General features: G+C 38.2%; 1 protein-coding gene across 3 annotated transcripts in view; it reads left to right on the top strand.

Annotated features, from left to right (window-relative positions):
* YIPF7 (Yip1 domain family member 7) overlaps nt 1-21,701 on the top strand; it is a 32,529-nt gene that overhangs the window by 6,088 nt on the left and 4,740 nt on the right. For 2 of the 3 annotated variants that reach the window (XM_088836321.1, XM_088836322.1), the window contains exons 3-4: nt 3,784-3,945; nt 15,715-15,859. In XM_088836321.1, coding sequence (XP_088692447.1) covers nt 3,784-3,945; nt 15,715-15,859 — 307 coding nt within the window. Of the gene's footprint in view, nt 1-3,783; nt 4,486-15,713; nt 15,860-21,701 lie in introns of those variants that run through there. The other variant, XR_016037447.1, reaches the window with a different exon arrangement.

Genomic DNA, 21,701 nt, shown 5'->3' with positions numbered 1-21,701 from the left:
CTCTCCTTAATCAGGGACTCAAACTAGTCCTTCTCTTCTACCCTACCCCACCCTGTTTTCTTTTTCCATTTGATTGCCCATATCAACAGAAGTTGAGGTGACAAGAAGATGAAAATTAATATAATCAAGTGAGGACAAGCTATGACTACATTATCAGGTTGATGGCTTAGCCTACTTCAGATGCTTAGCATTTAAATCCAAGTTCTGATTTGAATGTGGTAACCCTAAATTCCAACCCATGCTTCAAGTCTCAGGAATTAGAAGAGAGTATATTAATTGTGGTACTTTTATGAGGTACATAAAACATGGAGTCAGGTCAGTGATTTACTGGTTTGCATCAGATGACTTGATATTTGATCTTTTATTCATACAGTGAATAGTTCAATTAAACTATATGCCAAATCAGAACAAGATGCTGACCATACTGGCAAAAGACAAAGGAATCCAGTAGTAGGTTATAATCAATATGTCTATTTTTCTCTTTCTGCCCCCTGCCCTATCCTCTCCTCCCCAATATGAAATCACATCCAAAAAAACACTTATTCTGCTCAATGAATGGCATTGTGATCTGAAGCTGGTTGAATGTGTTTATTATGAATAAATATATTTGTATAAAGTTTTCTTAGTTTAATGTGGAGTTTTCTCATTAAAAAGGTTAACTGTCCAGTCATTCAGATAGGCATTATTTCGAGTGCTTGCAGCTAATTATCTAGGCTGTGTTTTCTCACTGTAGTTTTCCAGTTTTTGAAATGAGAAATCTCTTCCAATTATTTAGGGATTGGGGGCAGGAGGAGAAGGAGATGACAGAGAATGAGATGGCTGGATGGCATCACCGACTCGATGGAGATTAGTTTGAGTGAACTCCGGGAGTTGGTGATGGACAGGGAGGCCTGGCGTGCTGTGATTCATGGGGTCGCAAAGAGTCATACACGACTGAGCGACTGAACTGAACTGAAGTTGTGGTTTCTGCAGAAAGGTGACAGCAACTGGAAAACTCCCTTTCAAAGTTTCAAGAGGCCTTCAGCAAATACATACTGAATCATCTTTTCTGAATCCCTAGAGATCTCTGTCAATGCCACACAGTTATGTGTGCCTGCTGACTGAGCCAGGATCTGGGCATGTTAAACAAGTCAAATCTCCTGGCCACCATATCCTAAAACACACTGCCATCAAACTCACCCTGTACAATCAAGGGTACTTAGAATGTCTGTTTACTGGCTTAACTGGAGACTTATATAGATATAATGGGACACTGGGAGTCAGTACACCACCCCCATTCCCCTGAGATCAGACTGACAAAGGAAAATGGCATCAATCGACCATCATGATAGAGGTCCATATAGTTTTGGACTTCCATCTAATAAAATATGTAGCTAGTGATCATCTGATGGGACACAGAAAACTGACTACAAGAAACATAATTCTGCAACCACAGAAATTATAACTGAGTCACCTAACAGTGATCTTCTATCTTCCATGTCTACATTGGAAGGTGAATGTTAAGTCCTATTGCTACAGAAACAGGTAAAAACATTTTGCCCATGGAGGCCATGCCATATCTCAACACAATATCATCTAAGTAATGATAAGTCTCTTCATGCTGGTTGGAATTGTATAACCCCAGCTATCGGTGAAAAGGGGAATACTGAAGAATTAGTGAGCACTCAGAGGGTTTGTATACGGACCAGGTATGCCCATTGCTTCATGGGTTGTGGATAGAAATCCTGGCATGCGTATAGTGGAGATTCTCCTGGTAGGAAAACGCAGGTTGGGTGGTATGTTGTGAAAGTCAGCATGGGTGTTCCAGGGGAACCAAAGTGGGAAAAAGCTAGAGATGATCAGCACAGAAGGAATACAAGCTCTTGGACTCTGATTAATGTTGTTTGCTATGAGGAAGTGGCAGACTGGAAAACAACTATTTACAAATATAGAACATGCTGTTTCAGGAAGTGAGGGAGGTGTCTAGAATGCTTCAGTGTCAGTCTCAGGAAGAGAACATAAGAACACTTAGCTAATGTTTATTGATTGCTTCTTATATGCCCAGCACTAATCTAAGTGCTTTATTTATTTCAGATAATTTAATTCATAATAAAATTATTAGTTCTATTATTGTCCTCATTTTACAGATGAAGAAACAGAGGCATAGGAGGTGAAACAGTTTGCCTAAGAGTATAAAATTGGGGTTTGCATGCAGGCATTTGGACTCCAGAAGTCCTGTTTGCTAACCACTCGGTTCAGAATACATCCCACCATAGGACTATCATTACAGGCAGAAATATAATACATAGGGTCAGAAAGTAAAAGAAGGGAAATGTGATTAAAAATATAGTCAGTTGCTCTAAAGGAACTTTTTGCAGTCACTTCACAGTTGTTTGAAATGATTTTTAGAAGAGATGCCTGCTAACAAAGCTAATATTTAAATCCCACCTGCCAGAGTCCAGTGTTTGTTTTGGTCTAATTCAGTAATTTGGAATAATGTGTTGGGTTTAAATCATCAAAATTTTAGTATTTACCTTCCCAAAGGTCTAACTAAGACACCCTGTAGTCAAGGACCATTCTTTATGTTTCTTTCTTTTCCTTTAGTTAAAAACAATTTGAAATAACCAAATAACTTTGACTAGCCCCATTTCCGGAGAAGGCAATGGCAAGCCACTCCAGTACTCTTGCCTGGAAAATCCCATGGATGGAGGAGCCTGGTAGGCTGCAGTCCGTGGGGTTGCTAAGCGTCAGACACGACTGAGCCACTTCACTTTCACTTTTCACTTTCACGCATTGGAGAAGGAAATGGCAACCCACTCCAGTGTTCTTGCCTGGAGAATCCCAGGGGCGGGGGAGCCTGGTGGGCTTCCGTCTATGGGGTCACACAGAGTCGGACACGACTGAAGTGACTTAGCAGCAGTAGCAGCAGCTCCGTTTCTTCCTTCCATTCTCTAGCTTTAAGAAGTTATTTACTAAGATTGTTTTTCTCACATAAATGGTAAAATAAAAAAAAATAAAACCACAATCAAGGAAATATTGAAACACCATGTTTTGGCAACACTAAATCTCATATTTCAAAAGAGGAACAGTGAAACCAGCTATGAAAGACTTTTAGTCAGGGACCCAAAGATAATTTGATTGAAAATAACTGTCTGGAAAGGGCCAGAGCTTTTCTATGTCTGGGGGGTCTATTTCTGTTTTGTAAATAAGTTCATTTGTTAGATTCCACATATAAGCAATATTATGTGATATTTGTCTTTGTCTGGTTTGCTTCACTTAGTATGACTGGGATTTTTTAATTGCTATTTTCCCAGATTTATAGGGAATGCCCTATTTGGTGATAGTCCCTGAAAATCAGTGGAAAAGCAGCATCATGTAGGGAGAAGGGCACTGCTCAGACAGACAGCTTCAGTTCACTGTTCAACACTTGAATGTTATTGTGTGTTGCCTGGCAAGTCATTCAGTCTCCATGAATCTGTATTTCTTTTTCTGTAAGATGAGATTAAAACTACAGTTTTTACTTTGCAGAGTATTAATTATGTGAGAAAATGTGAATTGTCCAACACATTGCAAATAATCAGTGCATGTTAGTCAGTATGGATCATTCCTCTAGAGAGTTTTCTCACTAGTTACTTTTCATTTGTTTGTTTGTTTAGGTTAAACTTCAAGCAAGTTAATTTTTTCATGGATGAATAGTCATAAAAACCAGGAGAAATTATAAAAGGAAAATTGTAGTTTCCTTCCTTGCTTTATCATGATATCCCTTTCTTAGATGTATCTGTATCAATATTTTCCTTTTTCTAGACGACAAGCCAGTGAGCAGCCTCAGCCTGCCTTTGTCCCAGCAGAGATGCTCCTGTCATCAGGTTACTCAGGACAGTTTTTTCAGCCAGCATCCAACCAGGATTATTATTCACCATCTTCTTACATTGACAGCTTTGATGAAGAGCCTCCTTTACTAGAAGATAAGTTAAGGAAGTGCTATTAATGTGTGTACAGCTTGAAGAATAATAGCAATAATCAGCACTTAATGCACACTATCAGCATGCTGCATATAGTGTTTTATGTGACTGTTCCACATATAAACGAGAGTCTTCTGACAGACACATTTAAACCAATGGGAGTTTGTCTCCTGTTTGTGTGGGGAAATCTGAAGTAGATATGTGCTAACACTATGCTGGTCTTGCAGTTTTTAAATATTTCTTCACTGTTTCTTACATGTGGACTCCGTGGCCATCTCTAGACACCAGTGAATATCTTTGGGCAAAGTAATTATATCAAAGTAACCACTCTTCCCACCCTGTTAATGAAGCTACTTTATAGTAGCATGTTTTACTATTTCCTGCTATGCTTGCCTGGGGGCAACAGGGGTAGTTTCTCAATATTCCTTTTTTATTATCATGGAGAAGCGAGTTTTGGTTTTTTGTTTTTTTTTTCTCCTTCCTGGCTCATGTGAGCACCCTCATCTCATCTAGGTATGACTAAGTGAGGAGGAATCTGACTCCAGTAAGTAGCACTGCTGGTGGCAAGTGAACGTTTAAGTTAATGTTTAATAAGCTTAAGTTAACGTGGTGGTGCAGATGAACGTTTGTTGGCAGGCAGATTCCTTACCACTGAGTCATCTAGGAAGCCCATTATACACAAATATCACAATATAAATCTGGCTCAGCAGTAAAAAAAATCCATCTGCAATGCAGGAGACACAGGTTCAATCCCTGAGTCAGGAAGATCTCCTGGAGAAGGAAACAGTAGCCTGCTCCAGTTTTCTTGCCTGTAAAATCTCATGGACAGAGGAAACTAGTCTGTGTGGTCACAAGAGTCGTACATGACCTAGTGACTAAACCATCACCATAATTTAAATCTTAAACATTGTTCCTTTATAATAAATAATGCTTTGGTGAACATCACATTCGATAACTTTGACCTGTACAGAATCTGTCTTCAGAATCGATCTATAACATTGGGATTGCTGGGTCAAACGCATTTACACTGTCAGACTCATCTGGAAAAATGATGAGCCAATCAATGCACCTACACAGTAGAATAGTAAATGTCTTTGTTAATTTGATAGGCAATAAAGGAAAAAAAAATACTTTTAATTTCTTGGTTACTAGAGAAGTTAGACTTTCTTTTTATGTTCATTGACTTTTACTTCTTTCTGTTTTTAAAATCTTAAGACTTTTCCTTTCTTTTTTTATTTATAGAGATATTTATATGGTAAAGATATTTATTATTATCTGGAATATGTATTTCATGCTTTTTTCATAGATTGTGTTTGCCATCTAATTTATTTATGGGATATTAGAGCATGTAGACATTTTAATATTTATATTTTCAACCCCACAATATTTTTCTTGGTAACTTTTTTTCCAATTGTTCTTTGTTTAGACTATATTTCTCCAGCTCTAAAGCCAGAAAGATATATCCTCTTACAGATTCTTAAATTTTTTAATTAGCTTTTTGTTCTGGAATTAAATTTTTGATTCATTGAAAATTGTTTTAAGTTAGTATGTGGAATACAATTTAACTTTTTTGGTTAATCAATTTTTCCTATAATATTTATTGAATATAATCTTTTCTACTTGTTTCAAATACTTCCATTCTGATATTCTAAACTCTGATACATTCTCCTGTGATGTCTCCTCAAATTTCAAATAAGAAATATATTAGATTTACCCTCCTCCTTTTTAAAGCTCAGAGAAATTCCTAGAATTCTTTTCTCTTTGTGATTATACTCACCAAATATATATTAGAAATGACAGTACTTAATATAATTTTGCATTTTGAGTCTATGAAATTTCTGGACTCTGATCCAATATGTTCTTCAGCCAGGGTGACTTTGTGATGCCTCAAGCCTTATCTGTCTAAAAGGTATAAAAAGACCATAAGCAGGATTTCTAGGACAAGATGATAAATGACATTTGCTAGTTTTTATTGAGTGTACACCAAAACAACCTGTAAAATTATGAAGCTATAATAATGACCCCTTGCACAAAAACATGCTATTTGAAAATGTGTTTGTTTATTCCTCAGTTTACTGTCTAAAAAGCTCGCATTTACTTGGTTTTCTGTAAGAATGATAACTTTTGCTATGTGATAATGTGCAATCAATGTGTTAACAAATGCATCTTGATAAATAATAGTCAATTCAAATCTGTCAGACTAGAAAAATTACTGTGACATTTGGTATTTATATTTGTAGCATAGCCTGATGTTCATATTTGAAAGGCCAATGCCACAATTTGCGTAGAAAACAAAGGTATTAATTCATTTTTATAGCGTATACATTGTATACTTTACTACCACTAGATGACAGCAAAACAATAAATTTTGCATTCAAATTTCATAATAGTTTCATCTTTTTTATCTTGTAAAATAAGGTGTTATATTAGGGTACTGCTATTGATAAATACATATAGTCTTATTTGCATACCATGTAATAAATTTTAAAACAAAATATATGGATATGTATTTTGGTAAAAAACATATTTTTTCTTATGAAAAAATTTATTAGATCTTATGTTTATTTAGTGTTTCAAGACTCAATGTTGAAATGTGCAAAAGTTAATTATGCCATTAAATAAGTGCCTGAAATCAGTAACAATGTCTTGTAAAACATTTTCATCTGGGTTTCTTCAAGCATAATAATTATACTTTTTGAGGAAAAAGTTATTTTTTAAAAAATTTTTATTTAATAAATGGTACAAAGCACAATGCCAAAAACATTAACAGTTAAAATTTTACCAAATGAAAAAAATACTATAGAATACACAGTTGTAAAAAGCTACATTAAGTTATTTTACAACTGCCTCAAGCTGCAAAAAGAAAAAAACCCAATGCCATACCTAAGTTATCCCTCTCTCAAAGTAATGACATTTATGTTATAAACCATGAGCACCCCATCAAAAGATGGGAACTGCTTTTGTTAATTCATATATATATATGTATCACTTTGCTATACACCTAAAACAAACACAACATTGTAAATAAAATATACTTATTTTTATTTTATATTGTACTATATTTTATTTACAATGTTGTGAAAAAGTTATTTTGAATTAAAAGTCAATTTATTGTAGTAAAAACTGAAAGCATATTGTTAATGTAAATGTCTAAATTGAAAATAAAATTTGAAAACAACATAAGTCTCAGGTGACATCAACTTCAACTTAAGCATTTGTCTATTTTTAAAATCTTCTGCTATTTTAAATATCACATTAGACAGCCTAACTTATTTTAAATTGATGAACTGCTCATATTTTCCAAAGTATATGTTCACTAAGAACTATATGAATACACTGTAAAAGTAAAAAGGGAAGTTGAAATGTGAAATTATTTGCTCACTCTCCAGTTCAGTTCAGTTGCTCAGTCGTGACTGACTCTTTGCTACCCCATGAATCACAGCACGCCAGGCCTCCCTGTCCATCACCAACTCCTGGAGTTCACTCAAACTCATGTCCATCGAGTTGGTGATGCCATCCAGCCATCTCATTCTCTGTCATCCCCTTCTCCTCCCGCCCCCAATCCTTCCCAGCATCAGAGTCTTTTCCAGTGAGTCAACTCTTTGCTATTAATTTAATTCAAATTAAATTAATATTCATTTCAAGTTTGGGTGGCTAGCAGTTGTCACCCTGGATGTGAAAAGAGTTAAAGATACACCTTCTGTCCTAATTCAGGCCATGTCTGGCTGATATTTTGAAAATGCCTAGGTCCCTGTTGGAGCAAGACCCCTCTATGTCATGGCAATCATTGAAATTTCATCTGATACCCTGTGTGTAGAATGTTAGCTCTGCAAGGTGTTTAGGTGGTACCTGCCACTTTAGAAGAAATTGAACTATACCTTGTCTTCGACCAAAGAGGGTTACTAAATCCTGTGAAGGGAAGTTAAACGCCAGGTACCAATGATTTGGAAATACAAGTCTTCACGTGGGAGAACTGAGCACACTTAAAATACAAACATTATGAGATTAGATGCACATTGACTCAATCAAAGCTATGGTTAAAAGGGTGGGTTCTTTTTCGGTGGGAGGAGAAGGGGGCGACCGAGAATGAGATGGCTGGATGGCATCACCGACTCTGTGGACATGAGTTTGAGTGAACTCCGGGAGTTGGTGATGGACAGGGAGGCCTGGCATGCTGTGATTCATGGGGTCACGGAGAGTCGGACACGACTGAGCGACTGAACTGAACTGAACTGAACTGAACCTTTTACCAACCTCTTCCTACTTCCCCTACCCCATGGCAACCACTTTTCTATTCTGATTCTGTAAGTTTGACTTAAAAATATTTTTTTAGACTCCACATACAAGTGATACCATGCAGTAGTTGGCTCTTTATTTCTGGCTTATTTCACTTAGAAAAATGCCCTCAAGGTCCACTCATGTTTTCACAAATGGTAGGATTTCCTCATTTTTTATGACTGAATAGTATTCCTGTGTGTGTGTGTGTGTGCACGCGCATGCACATGCGCACGCTTAGTTGCTCAGTTGTGTCCAACCTTTTGTGACCCCATGGACTGTAGCCCACCAGGCATCTCTATCCAGGGGATTCTCCACCAGGCAGGAACACTGGAGTGGGATCCTCCAGTATCCCACTCCAGGGGATCCTCCTCCAGGGGATCTTCCCAACCCAAGAATTGAACTGGGGTCTCCTGCATTGCAGGCAGATTCTTTACCAGCTGAGCTACCAGGGAAGCCCTCCATAGTGTGTATATATATATACATATATATAACTTTTAAATCTATTCATCCATCAATGGACACTTAGGTGGTTTTGACTGTTGTACCCAATGCTGCTATCTTCCCAGGTGGCACTAATCGTAAATAACCCACCCTTGTCTGAAGAATCCCATGGACAGAGGACCCTGGCGGGCTATGGTACATAGGGTCATAAAGAGTTGGATACGAGTGAAGTGACTTAGCAGGCACACAGAGTGCTGCTGTCAAAGTGGAGGTGCAGGTATCTCTCTGATATCCTGTTTTTGTTTCCTTCATATATATTCCCAGCAGTTGGATCATAGGCATAGTTGGATCATATGATAGTTCTATTTTTTGGTAATATTTGAGGAACCCCCGTAGTGCTTTCCATAGTGGCTATACCAATGAACAGTCCCACCAACAATATTGAAGGGTTGCCTTTTCTCCATATCCTCACCAACACTTACTTCTTTTCGATGTTAGCCATTCTAACAGGTGTGAGATGATATTGTGATTTTGATTTGCATTTTCTGATTAATGGTGCTAAGCACGTTTTCATGTACCTGTTGGCCATTTGGATGTCCCCTTTGGAAAAATGTCTATTCAATTCCTCTATCTATCCTTTAAATTGGACTGTTATCTATTTATTTATTTGAAAAGTATGAGTTCTTGTGTCAGATTCTCCAGTGCTGGAACCTAAATTTTCTATTACTGGCTTCTTGACTTTGGAAAACTTACTTCAACTCCCCAAACTTCAACCATCTAACGCACAAAGTAGAAATAAACTAACAGTACTTGCCTCAGTGCATGTCAGAAAGACCAACACATGTAAATCTTGCTTACAGCAAAATTCAGTAAAAACATTCAGCTAAAAGATTTCCACTCTTTTCAACTGAAATGTATGTACTTTATAGTAGTTTAGTTTCAGTTTTTCCTAACCCCCACCTTACTCTTATTCAAATTTAAAATGATAGTAGGAGGGAAATCAGATTAATTACTGGTTCCTAAGTAGTGAAGTTACATTCTTCTTCCTTATAAATGTTCTTTTTTTTCTACATCTTAAAGTTTATTGGAGTGGTAAGAAAAGTAACTGCTGTAATGTTGGAATTTATTTCTATATTCAGTGTATATCAAATGTCTGGGTGTTTTTCTTTTCTTTTTAATGAAAAATATATAAGAGGAACAGAATCTAGCAGAGGGGTATGTAATGTGGCAGTCAGAATTCTTTGAAAAATAAGGCACTGGAAAAAAATTAGAAACTTATAAATGAGTTTAGACTCATAGACACTGGGCCTCAGTGATTTTGGTTATTTTATTTTACCGTCACTACTCAAAAAAGAGAAAGGTTAATTGTCTCAAGAATTCAGTCTCTGAATACATGGACTCAACAACACAGTGCTTTGGCCTGATTAAAATATGTGTTCACCCATGATTGCTGTTACTTGCTGAGAGAACCTTTTCTCTTCCGTGGAGTTTTACATAGTTAGCATAGCATAGCTCATTAGGAAGAGTGGAATTAAAATATCAGAACTGGGCTAAGTGTCTTCAGATTAAATAACACTGCTAATTGAAAATTAGATGTCCTTTTCATCATAGGGGACTAGAATGTAAAAGTAGGAAGTCAAGAGATACCTGGAGTAACAGGTAAGTTTGGCCTTTGAGTACAAAATGAAGCAGGGCAAAGGCTAACAGAGTTTCCAGGAGAACACACTGGTCATAGCAAATACCTTCTTCCAACAACACAAGAGACGACTCTACACATGGACATCACCAGATAATCAATACCGAGATCAGACTGACTATATACTATGCAGCCAAAGATGGAGAAGCTCTATACAGTCAGCAAAAACAAGACCAAGAGCTGACTGTGGCTCAGATCATGAACTTGCCAAATTCAGCTCTAAATTGAAGAAAGTAGGGAAAACTACTAGACCACTCAGGTGACCTAAATCAAATCCCTTATGATTATACAGTGGAAGTGACAAATATTTTCAAGGGATTAGATCTGATAGATAAAGTGCCTGAAGAACTATGGATGGAAAAGGCAGTGATCAAAACCATCCCCAAGAAGAAAAATGCAAAAAGGTAAAATGGTTGCCTGAGAAGACCTTACAGTTACCTGAGAAAAGAGAAGCAAAAGGCAAAGGAAAGATATATCCATATGAATGCTGCTACTGCTAAGTCACTTCAGTCGTGTCCGACTCTGTGTGACCCCATAGACGGAAGCCCACCAGGCTCCCCTGTCCCTGGGATTCTCCAGGCAAGAACACTGGAGTGGGTTGCCATTTCCTTCTCCAATGTGTGAAAGTGGAAAGTGAAAAGTGAAAGTGAAGTCGATCAGTCGTGTCTGACCCTTAGCAACTCCACAGACTGCAGCCTACCAGGCTCCTCCATCCATGGGATTTTCTAGGCAAGAGTACTGGAGTGACTTGCCTTTGCCTTTGCAGAGTTGCAAAGAATAGCAAGGAGAGATAAGAAAGCCTTCCTCAGTGATCAGTGCAAAGAAATAGAGGAAAATAATACAATGAGAAAGACTAGAGACTCTTGAAGAAAATTAGACATACCAAGGGAACATTTCATGCAAAGGTTGGCACAATGAAGGACAGAAGCAGTATGAACCTAACAGAAGCAGTATGAACCTAACAGAAGCAGAAGATATTAAAAAGAAGTAGCAAGAATACACAGAAGAACTATGTTAAATGATCTTAAAGACCCAGATAACCACAATGGTGTGATCACTCACCTAGACAGACATCCTGGAATGTGAAGTTAAGTGGGCCTTAGGAAGCACTACGAACAAAGTTAGTGAGGCTGATGGAATTCCAGTTGAGCTACTACAAATCCTAAAAGATAATGCTGTGAAAGTGCTGCACTCAATGTGCCAGCAAATTTGGAAAACTCAGCAGTGGCCACAGGACTGGAAAAGGTCAGTTTTCATTCCAACCCCAAAGAAGGGCTATGCCAAAGAATGTTCATACTACCACACAATTGCACTCATCTCACACTCTAGCAAAGAAACGCTCAAAATTCTCCAAGCCAGACTTCAACAGTACGTGAGCCGAGAACTTCCAGATGTTCAAGCTGGATTTAGAAAAGGCAGAGGAACCAGAGATCAAATTGTCAACACCCAGAGGATCATGGAAATAGCAAGAGAATTTCGGAGAAATATCTACTTTTGCTTCATTGACTATGCCAAAGCCTTTGATTGTGGGAATCCCAACAAACTGTGGAAAATTCTTCAAGAGATGGGAATACCAGGCCACCTGACCTGCCTCTTGAGAAATCTGCAAGCAGGTCAAGAAGCAAAAGTTTGAACCAGACATGGAAAAATGGACTGGTTCCAAATTGGGAAAGGAGTACATCAAGGCTGTATATTGTCACCCTGCTTATTTAACTTAATGCAGAGTACAACATGCTAAATCCTTGATTGAGTGAAGCATAAGCTGGAATAAAGATTGCCAGGGGAAATAACAGTAACCTCAGATATGCAGATGACACCACCCTTAGGGCAGAAAGCAAAGAATAAAAATCCTCTTGATGAAAGTGAAGGAGAGTGAAAAAGCTGGCTTAAAACTCAGCATTCAATAAACAGATTATGGCATCTGCAAATAGGTGGGGAAACAACAGAAACACTGACAGATTTTATTTTCTTGTGCTCCAAAATCACTGCAAATGGTGACTGCAGCCATGAAATTAAGACTCTTGCTCTTGGAAAAAAAGCTATGACCAACATCAGTTCAGTTCAGTTCAGTCGCTCAGTTGTGTCCGACTCTCCACGACCCCATGAATCACAGCACGCCAGGCCTCCCTGTCCATCACCAAATCCCGGAGTTCACTCAAACTCAAGTCCACAGAGTCGGTGATGTCATCCAGCCATCTCATTCTCGGTCGTCCCCTTCTCCTCCCTCCCCCAACCTTTCCCAGCATCAGAGTCTTTTCCATAGACAACATATTAAGCAGAGATATTCCTTTGCCAACAAAGGTCTGTCTAGTCAAAGTATGGTTTTTCCATAAGTCATGTGTGGATGTGAGAGTTGGACTATAAAGAAGGCTGACACTCAAGAGTTGAAAATTTGAATTGGGGTGTTGAAGAAGACTCTTGAGAGTTCCATGGACTGCAAGGAGATCCAATCAGTACATCCAATAGGAAATCAGTCCTGAATATTCATTGGAAAGACTGATGCTGAAGCTGAAGCTCCAATACTTTGGCCACCTGATGCGAAGAACTGACTCATTTGAAATGTCCCTGATGCTGGGAATGATTGAAGGTGGGAGGAGAAGGGGATGACAGAAGATGAGATGGTTCGATGGCATCACCGAGTCGATGGACATGAGTTTCAGCAAGCTCTGGAAATTGGTGTTGGACAGAGAAGCCTGGCATGCTGTAGTCCATGGGGTCGCAAATAGTCGGACATGACTGAGCAACTGAACTGAAGTGATTTGAAAATGATGAATGTTTCACAGAACAAGTTTTCAAAAGTGTTAGCAGTTGAAAAGGCAGGAAAAAAAAATAACTAAATGTGCAATAAGATGGGACTTTTGGTTTGTTCAGTTCAGTTCAGTCCCTCAGTCGTGACAGGCTCTTTGCGACCCCATGAATCACAGCACGCCAGGCCTCCTTGTCCATCACCAACTCCCGGAGTTCATTCAAACTCATGTCTATCGAGTCGGTGATGCCATCCAGCCATCTCATTCTCTCTCGTCCCCTTCTCCTCCCGCCCCCAATCCTTCCCAGCATCAGAACCTTTTCCAGTGAGTCAACTCTTCACATGAGGTGGCCAAAGTATTGCAGTTTCAGCTTTAGCATCAGTCCTTCCAATGAACACCCAGGATCGATCTCCTTTAGAATGGACTGGTTGGATCTCCTTGCAGTACAAGGGACTCTCAAGAGTCTTCTCTAGCACCACAGTTCAAAAGCATCAATTCTTCAGTCATCAGCTTTCTTCACAGTCCAACTCTCACGTCCATACATGACCACTGGAAAAACCATACCCTTGACTAGATGGACCTTTGTTGGCAAAGTAATGTCTCTGCTTTTTAATATACTATCTAGGTTGGTCATAACTTCCCTTCTAAGGTGTAGGCATCTTTTAATTTCATGGCTGCAATCAGAATCCACAGTGATTTTTGGAGCCCAAAAAAACAAAGTCTGACACTGTTTCCCCATCTATTTCCCATGAAGTGATGGGACCAGATGCCATGATCTTTGTTTTCTGAATGTTGAGCTTCAAGCCAACCTTTTCACTCTCCTCTCCTCTTTCACTTTCATCAAGAGGCTTTTTCACTTCCTTTTCACTTTCTGCCATAAGGGTGGTGTCATCTGCATATCTGAGGTTATTGAAATTTCTCCCGGCAATCTTGATTCCAACTTGTGCTTCCTCCAGCCCAGCGTTCCTCATGATGTACTCTGCATATAAGTTAAATAAGCAGGGTGACAGTATACAGACTTGACAGACTCCTTTTCCTATTTGGAACCAGTCTGTTGTTCCATGTCCAGTTCTAACTGTTGCTTCCTGACCTGCATACAGGTTTCTCAAGAGGCAGGTCAGGTGGTCTGGGATTCCCATCTCTTTCAGAATGTTCCACAGTTTATTGTGATCCACACAGTCAAAGGCTTTGGCATAGTCAATGAAGCAGAAATAGATGTTTTGCTAGAACTCTCTTGCTTTCTCCATGATCCAGCGGATGTTGGCAATTTGATCTCTGGTGCCTCTGCCTTTTCTAAAACCTGCTTGAACATCTGGGAGTTCATGGTTCACATATTGCTGAAGCCTGGCTTGGAGAATTTTGAGCGTGACTTTACTAGAGTGTGAGACGAGTGCAATTGTGCGGTAGTTTGAGCATTCTTTGGCATTGTCTTTCTTTGGGATTGGGATGAAGACTGACCTTTTCCAGTCCTGTGGCCACTGCTGAGTTTTCCAAATTTGAGTGCAGCACTTTCGCAGCATCATCTTTGAGGATTTGAACTAGCTCAACTGGAATTCCATCACCTCCACTAGCTTTGTTTGTAGTGATGCTTTCTAAGGCCTACTTGACTTCACATTCCAAGATGTCTGGCTCTAGGTTAGTAATCACGCCATCGTGATTATCTTGGTCGTGAAGATCTTTTTTGTACAGTTCTTCTGTGTATACTTGCCACCTCTTCTTAATATCTTCTCCTTTATCGAGCCCATCTTTGCATGAAATGTTCCCTTGGAATCTCTAATTTTCTTGAAGAGATCTCTTGTTTTTCCTATTCTGTTGTTTTCCTCTATTTCTTTGCATTGATCGCTGAGGAAGGCTTTCTTATCTCTCCTTGCTATTCTTTGGAACTCTGCATTCAGATGCTTATATCTTTCCTTTTCTCCTTTGCTTTTCACTTCTCTTCTTTTCACAGCTATTTGTAAGGCCTCCTCAGACAGCCATTTTGCTTTTTTGCATTTCTTTTCCATGGGGATGGTCTTGGTCCCTGTCTCCTGTACAATGTCACGATCCTCCGTCCAGAGTTCATCAGGCACTCTATCAGATCTAGTCCCTTAAATTTCTCACTTCCACTGTATAATCATAAGGGATTTGATTTAGGTCATATAAAATGGTCTAGTGGTTTTCCCTACTTTCTTCAATTTCAGTCTGAATTTGGCAGTAAGGAGTTCATGATCTGAGCCACAGTCAGCTCCTGGTCTTGTTTTTGCTAACTGTATAGTGCTTCTCCATCTTTGGCTGCAAAGAAAGCTACCATTATATTTTATATCTTTACTGAAAATGTCCGTTTCTTCACTTTTGGCTAGATTTTAAGCATATATTTGCTGCAGAAGGCAGGAAGTTTTTCCTTGACTATACCTCTAAAATATATCTTGTAGGACATTGTGTGGGAATCTACATTCTTTTTTTTTGTTTTAAGCTTGCTCTGTATTATATATTATATAGAACTTTAGACTATGATGGTATAGCAATCAGATTAACGTGCTGTGTAAATTAATGTTAACTTTAATTAAAGAATATTACTCATGCTTATTTTACTATATTTATGTTATCTCTTTTTCTTTTTTTTTTTTGCAGAACTTGGAATTAATTTTGATCACATATGGCAAAAAACCTTGACAGTGTTAAACCCAATGAAGCCAGCAGATGGCAGCATTATGAATGAAACAGACCTCACTGGGCCCATCCTGTTCTGCATGACTCTAGGAGCCACCCTACTTTTGGTAATGAACAGCAGCCAATTCTAGATTTTTTTTCTTTTTTAATTGAAGTAACATTGGTTTATGACATAATTTGAGTTTCATGTTTACTTATCATATTTCAACTTCTGTATATACGACAGCCAAGTTTCAGATTTTAATGTCTGCCCTTTCAAATGTCATTTTTTGAAGCCATCTTTATAAATACAGAAAGAAGTATATCACTTTATAAACTGAAAATTGTTTGGTTAATTCATGACTGCATTTTTTTGGTAAGAGAGACATATCTACTTGAACCATAATGGCAAAAAGAAACTGTCATCACTTCTTACGACAAATTAAAAAAATGTAAATTTAAGTAGAATTTTGAAAATCAAATCACCAAGTCAGATTTTCAACAAAGCAGGAAATAATATAAATGCTTTTTTTATTGTTAAGCCTTTTTCTGTTGTTTAGAAAAGACTATCAATCTGAAAAAGTTGAAGGAACATGTGGAATTTGGAAATAATAGGCCAAAATTTTATTTCTTGCTTTCTGTGTGATTTCTGTCATAACACTAGACAAATATGCCCTATTTACTCATTATTTTCTTTTCTGGGTTGTGTCTCCAGACTATTGCAGATATTCTGTGAGGTCTGAGATGAGTCTCCTTGTTCCTGGTTAGGCTACTATGAATACACAGACTTGCAATGATAAGCAGTGATTTGTTTTTTTGACCTGTATATTTCCCCGTCATTTTAGTTTTCTGCTTTTTATGAAGGCATTTTCCCCCTGACTTCACCATTTGTCTTGTGTTTGGATCTCTTTTATTCTTTAAATTTGGGAGCAATGACATTAGAAGTCACCAAAAAGGAACATTTTTCCTCCTAAGTAAAGTTTAGAAGACATTCGAGCTCATCCTTTAGAAAATGTTTTCTCCCCCTCAAAAAAGGAGAGAAAAAGAAGGTCTATGATTTTACTTTAAGGAGGTAATGACAGTACGTTAAAAGCAGAGGATGAAAAAGATGGTCAAGCCAGTCTGACAAGTACAGTTTCATTAAGGCACAAAATGGTAAACTTGGCAAGAGAGATGAATAGAAAATTTAAGATGCTAGGAAAAGTCCTCAAATTAATTATTCAGTTCACTTCTGTTTCTTACAGCTATCCACTCCCCTAATGTAGCTATACTTCTCAAAAGTAGCTATGAAATGTATTTGCAACTAAATTAATTTTCACTTTGCATTACTAATTACATAATAGTAATAAAAATTCTGATAGAAATCTAGTTTCTGCATTGTAACTTGGTCAATAAGTACGTCATGTTTATCCAGTACGATAGTACTTAGTTATGGCATCTTATTTCTTCCTTTGAACTACAGCAAATGCAAATACTCTGCAGGTATAACACTATATCAACTAGAGTTTTAATTTAGTTTCAAACGCTCCTTCTGTCTTTGCCACAGTAATTTGATAATATTAGATTAAGTTGCAAGTAAGACCATGTCAATTAATCAAATAGTCAGAAACAATTAATTTAACATATTAACTCGTTTCTTTTTCAGGTAATTTGTAATATAACAGCTGTTTGTTTTTTCATAGAAAATATTACTATTACCAACTCCTAAAGGAAAAAAATTAATCTCATTAAGATCTTTTTTGGGTACATAATGTTAGTTGGAATTATTTAAATATCCCCAATTTTAAGTGCAAAACAATACAAACAAAGAACTCAACTGAGAGTGAAAAATTTGGATCTGCCCCTAACTTTGCCTCCAGATAAGATCCTGAACCTTTTATTTCTTATTTCTAGGCCTTCATTTTTTTCACTTTGAAGACAAAAAAAAAAAAACAACCCAGGCTTATACAAGTGATTCTTAAGGTTCATTTCAGTTCTGAAATTTTGGGAAATGTGTAAAAACTCATATTTTCTCGAAGATTTTAGGCAGCTATTTTCACTTCAACTTTACCATCACATGCAGTTACTCCAGAATTGATTCTGATACATGTAGAACAATAAGGATTGAAAAACTCAGCTGGATATTAATAAAGCCAGATTTAACTCAGAGTCCATTTGAGGCTGTTAACCCTGTCCTGGATATCTGAAATTAAAATGTAAAAGATGATTTTATAAGCTGGTAGTGCACTATAATAAAGAAAGCAAGACTCAATCCAGAAACAATATTCAAATCTGCTCATTATCTCCAGGGGTGTACTATTCATAGTCACATACTCATCATTTTTATGATTTATGTTGATATAAAGCACAATAACTTTTAGTGGACTTTCTTCATGTTGCAGGAAGCAAACCAGAAAGAACAGCTTCAAACACTCAACACAGATTTGATTTTACTTATTCTTCCTCTTAAAATTATTTTCAACCCCCAAACCATAAACACAAGTGTTTTAAAACTATGGCTCTATTTAATTTTTCTGAAAGATATAAGCAACTGAATGCAGAGTTCCAAAGAATAGCAAGGAGAGATAAGAAAGCCTTCCTCAGTGATCAATGCAAAGAAATAGAGGAAAACAACAGAATAGGAAAAACAAGAGACCTCTTCAAGAAAATTAGAGATTCCAAGGGAACATTTCATGCAAAGATGGGCGCGATAAAGGACAGAAATGGTATGGACCTAACAGAAGCAGAAGATATTAAGAAGAGGTGGCAGGAATACACAGAAGAACTGTACAAAAAAGATCTTCACGACCAAGATAGTCACGATAATGTGATCACCGACCTAGAGCCAGACATCTTGGAATGTGAAGTCAAGTGGGCCTTAGAAAGCATCACTACGAACAAAGCTAGTGGAGGTGATGGAATTCCAGTGGAGCTATTTCAAGTCTTGAAAGATGATGCTGTGAAAGTGCTGCACTCAATATGCCAGCAGATTTGGAAAACTCAGCAGTGGCCACAGGACTGGAAGAGGTCAGTCTTCATTCCAATCCCAAAGAAAGGCAATGCCAAAAAATGTTCAAACTACCGCACAATTGCACTCATCTCACACGCTAGTAAAGTCATGCTCAAAATTCTCCAAGCCAGGCTTCAGCAGTATGTAAACCGTGAACTCCCAGATGTTCAAGTAGGTTTTAGAAAAGGCAGAGGCACCAGAGATCAAATTGCCAACATCCGCTGGATCATGGAGAAAGCAAGAGAGTTCTAGCAAAACATCTATTTCTGCTTCATTGACTATGCCAAAGCCTTTGACTGTGTGGATCACAATAAACTGTGGAACATTCTGAAAGAGATGGGAATCCCAGACCACCTGACCTGCCTCTTGAGAAACCTGTATGCAGGTCAGGAAGCAACAGTCAGAACTGGACATGGAACAACCGACTGGTTCCAAATAGGAAAAGGTGTACGTCAAGGTTGTATATTGTCACCTTGCTTATTTAACTTATATGCAGAGTACATCATGAGGAACGCTGGGCTGGAAGAAGCACAAGCTGGAATCAAGATTGCTGGGAGAAATATCAATAACCTCAGATATGCAGATGACACCACCCTTATGGCAGAAAGTGAAGAGGAACTCAAAGGCCTCTTGATGAAAGTGAAAGAGGAGAGTGAAAAGGTTGGCTTGAAGCTCAACATTCAGAAAACAGATCATGGCATCTTGTCCCATCACTTCATGGGAAATAGATGGAAAAACAGTGGAAACAGTGTCAGACTTTGTTTTTTTGGGCTCCAAAATCACTGCAGATGCTGATTGCAGCCATGAAATTAAAAGACGCTTGCTCCTTGGAAGGAAAGTTATGACCAACCTTGATAGTATATTAAAAAGCAGAGACATTACTTTGCCAACAAAGGTCCGTCTAGTCAAGGCAATGGTTTTTCCCGTGGTCATGTATGGATGTGAGAGTTGGACTGTGAAGAAAGCTGATCGCCGAAGAATCTATGCTTTTGAACTGTGGTGTTGGAGAAGACTCTTGAGAGTCCCTTATACTGCAAGGAGATCCAACCAGTCCATTCTAAAGGAGATCAATCCTGGATGTTCATTGGAGGGACTGATGCTAAAGCTGAAACTCCAATACTTTGGCCACCTCATGCGACGAGTTGACTCACTGGAAAAGACTCTGATGCTGGGAAAGGTTGGGGGCAGGAGGAGAAGGGGACGACGGAGAATGAGATGGCTGGATGGCATCACCGACTCTGTGGACATGAGTTTGAGTGTACTCCGGGAGTTGGTGATGGACAGGGAGGCCTGGCGTGCTGTGATTCATGGGGTCGCGGAGAGTGGGACACGACTGAGCGACTGAACTGAACTGAACTGAACTGAGTAGAGCTAAAAGTGTGATCTGGAAAAGGGACATGCACGGCCAATATAAAAGCATAATCAAGAATAAAAAGTATTTCAAATAAGATGTAGTAATGGTACAAGGATGATCTCAAACATTTGAAATGTAAAAAGAAATTGAATTACAAACCCTTATTAGAATTTGAAACAAATTAAAAAATGAGAATGGCCCCTACCAAATGGAATTAAGCCTCAAACTGGATAATCTAACAAGAGAAAGAGATAAAGAAGTCAGTAACTGATATGAAAAAGGACAATTTTACTACCAAATTAATTTAATCCACCCTCTGTTTACCCCATTCACAAAACTGGTTAGGGTCATGGGCCAGCTATGTGTCCTTTGAGTGTAGGGAAGTTTTGTGTCACCATTATAACTATTTGAACCTCTGAATTATCCGATCCAATTAAATATCAAGTAAAATGTTTCTCTAATATATGAAAGTTTTTTGAAATTGTCACGATTTTCCAAGTGGAACAAACTCACCCAATAGTGCAGTACATAACTGATGTGTTTCTTTTAGCATACCCATTAGCATTATCAGCATTACTTCACAAAATAGCCAGAAGGACTTATTATGGCTAATGCAGGAGAGAATTCTGCAGCATAGCCCAGGGACATTTTGTGAAAGAACTTAGTAGTGATCAACTTCCCTAACTGCAGAGGAAGAAAAATTCAAAATAGCTTGACAGTTTTGAACAATAAAATGGTCATGATATTCTCCGTTAATTGACTACAAAATAAATATCTCTTTATTCTGTAAGATATAAGGACTTCATGAATAACAGCTGTGGAAAAGAAAAAATGACAGCTAAAAAGCTCTCTCTCTGTGAATCAGTTTTGTTAGTTTTGTATAATTTCCATGAAAATCAGAGTCAGCCTCTTCAATCTTTATCTAGAATTTTTAACCAGCTTAATGTATATATAAAAATACATGCATTTTTTACTGGAGATTTGGCATCCTCAGATAGCAAACATTGAAATATCTTCTGTTGAATCAACAATAGTTTGTGACTTTCACTGGATGAGTTTAATGGAGCTGCTTCAGCAACAAGTCTCCAGTATTGTATAGGTGATGGCTATCTGATGAATCCTCAGATCAGTGGTCTATCCTGATTAGTTCAGTCTGACTTCCTTTAACCATACCTTTATGATTCACTATTGCTTGCTTTATGTAAATCAGTTTTTCATAGTCTGTTTAGTTAAGCTGGTAATCAGTTCAGTTCAGTTCAGTCACTCAGTCGTGTCCAACTCTCCGCGACCCCATGAATCACAGCACGCCAGGCCTCCCTGTCCATCACCAACTCCCGGAGTTCACTCAAACTCATGTCCACAGAGTCGGTGATGCCATCCAGCCATCTCATTCTCCGTCGTCCCCTTCTCCTCCTGCCCCCAACCTTTCCCAGCATCAGAGTCTTTTCCAGTGAGTCAACTCGTCGCATGAGGTGGCCAAAGTATTGCAGTTTCAGCTTTAGCATCAGTCCTTCCAATGAACACCCAGGATCAATCTCCCTTAGAATGGACTGGTTGGATCTCCTTGCGGTACAAGGGACTCTCAAGAGTCTTCTCCATAGGCATTATGAAAACATAGGATTCTCTG

This window comes from Moschus berezovskii, chromosome 5, assembly GCF_049115385.1.
Source record: "Moschus berezovskii isolate FMDL1 chromosome 5, NW_MosBer_1.0, whole genome shotgun sequence".
Lineage (NCBI taxonomy): Eukaryota > Metazoa > Chordata > Mammalia > Artiodactyla > Moschidae > Moschus > Moschus berezovskii.
Note: the sequence above shows the minus strand (reverse complement) of the source record. Positions and strands in the feature narration are given on the sequence as shown.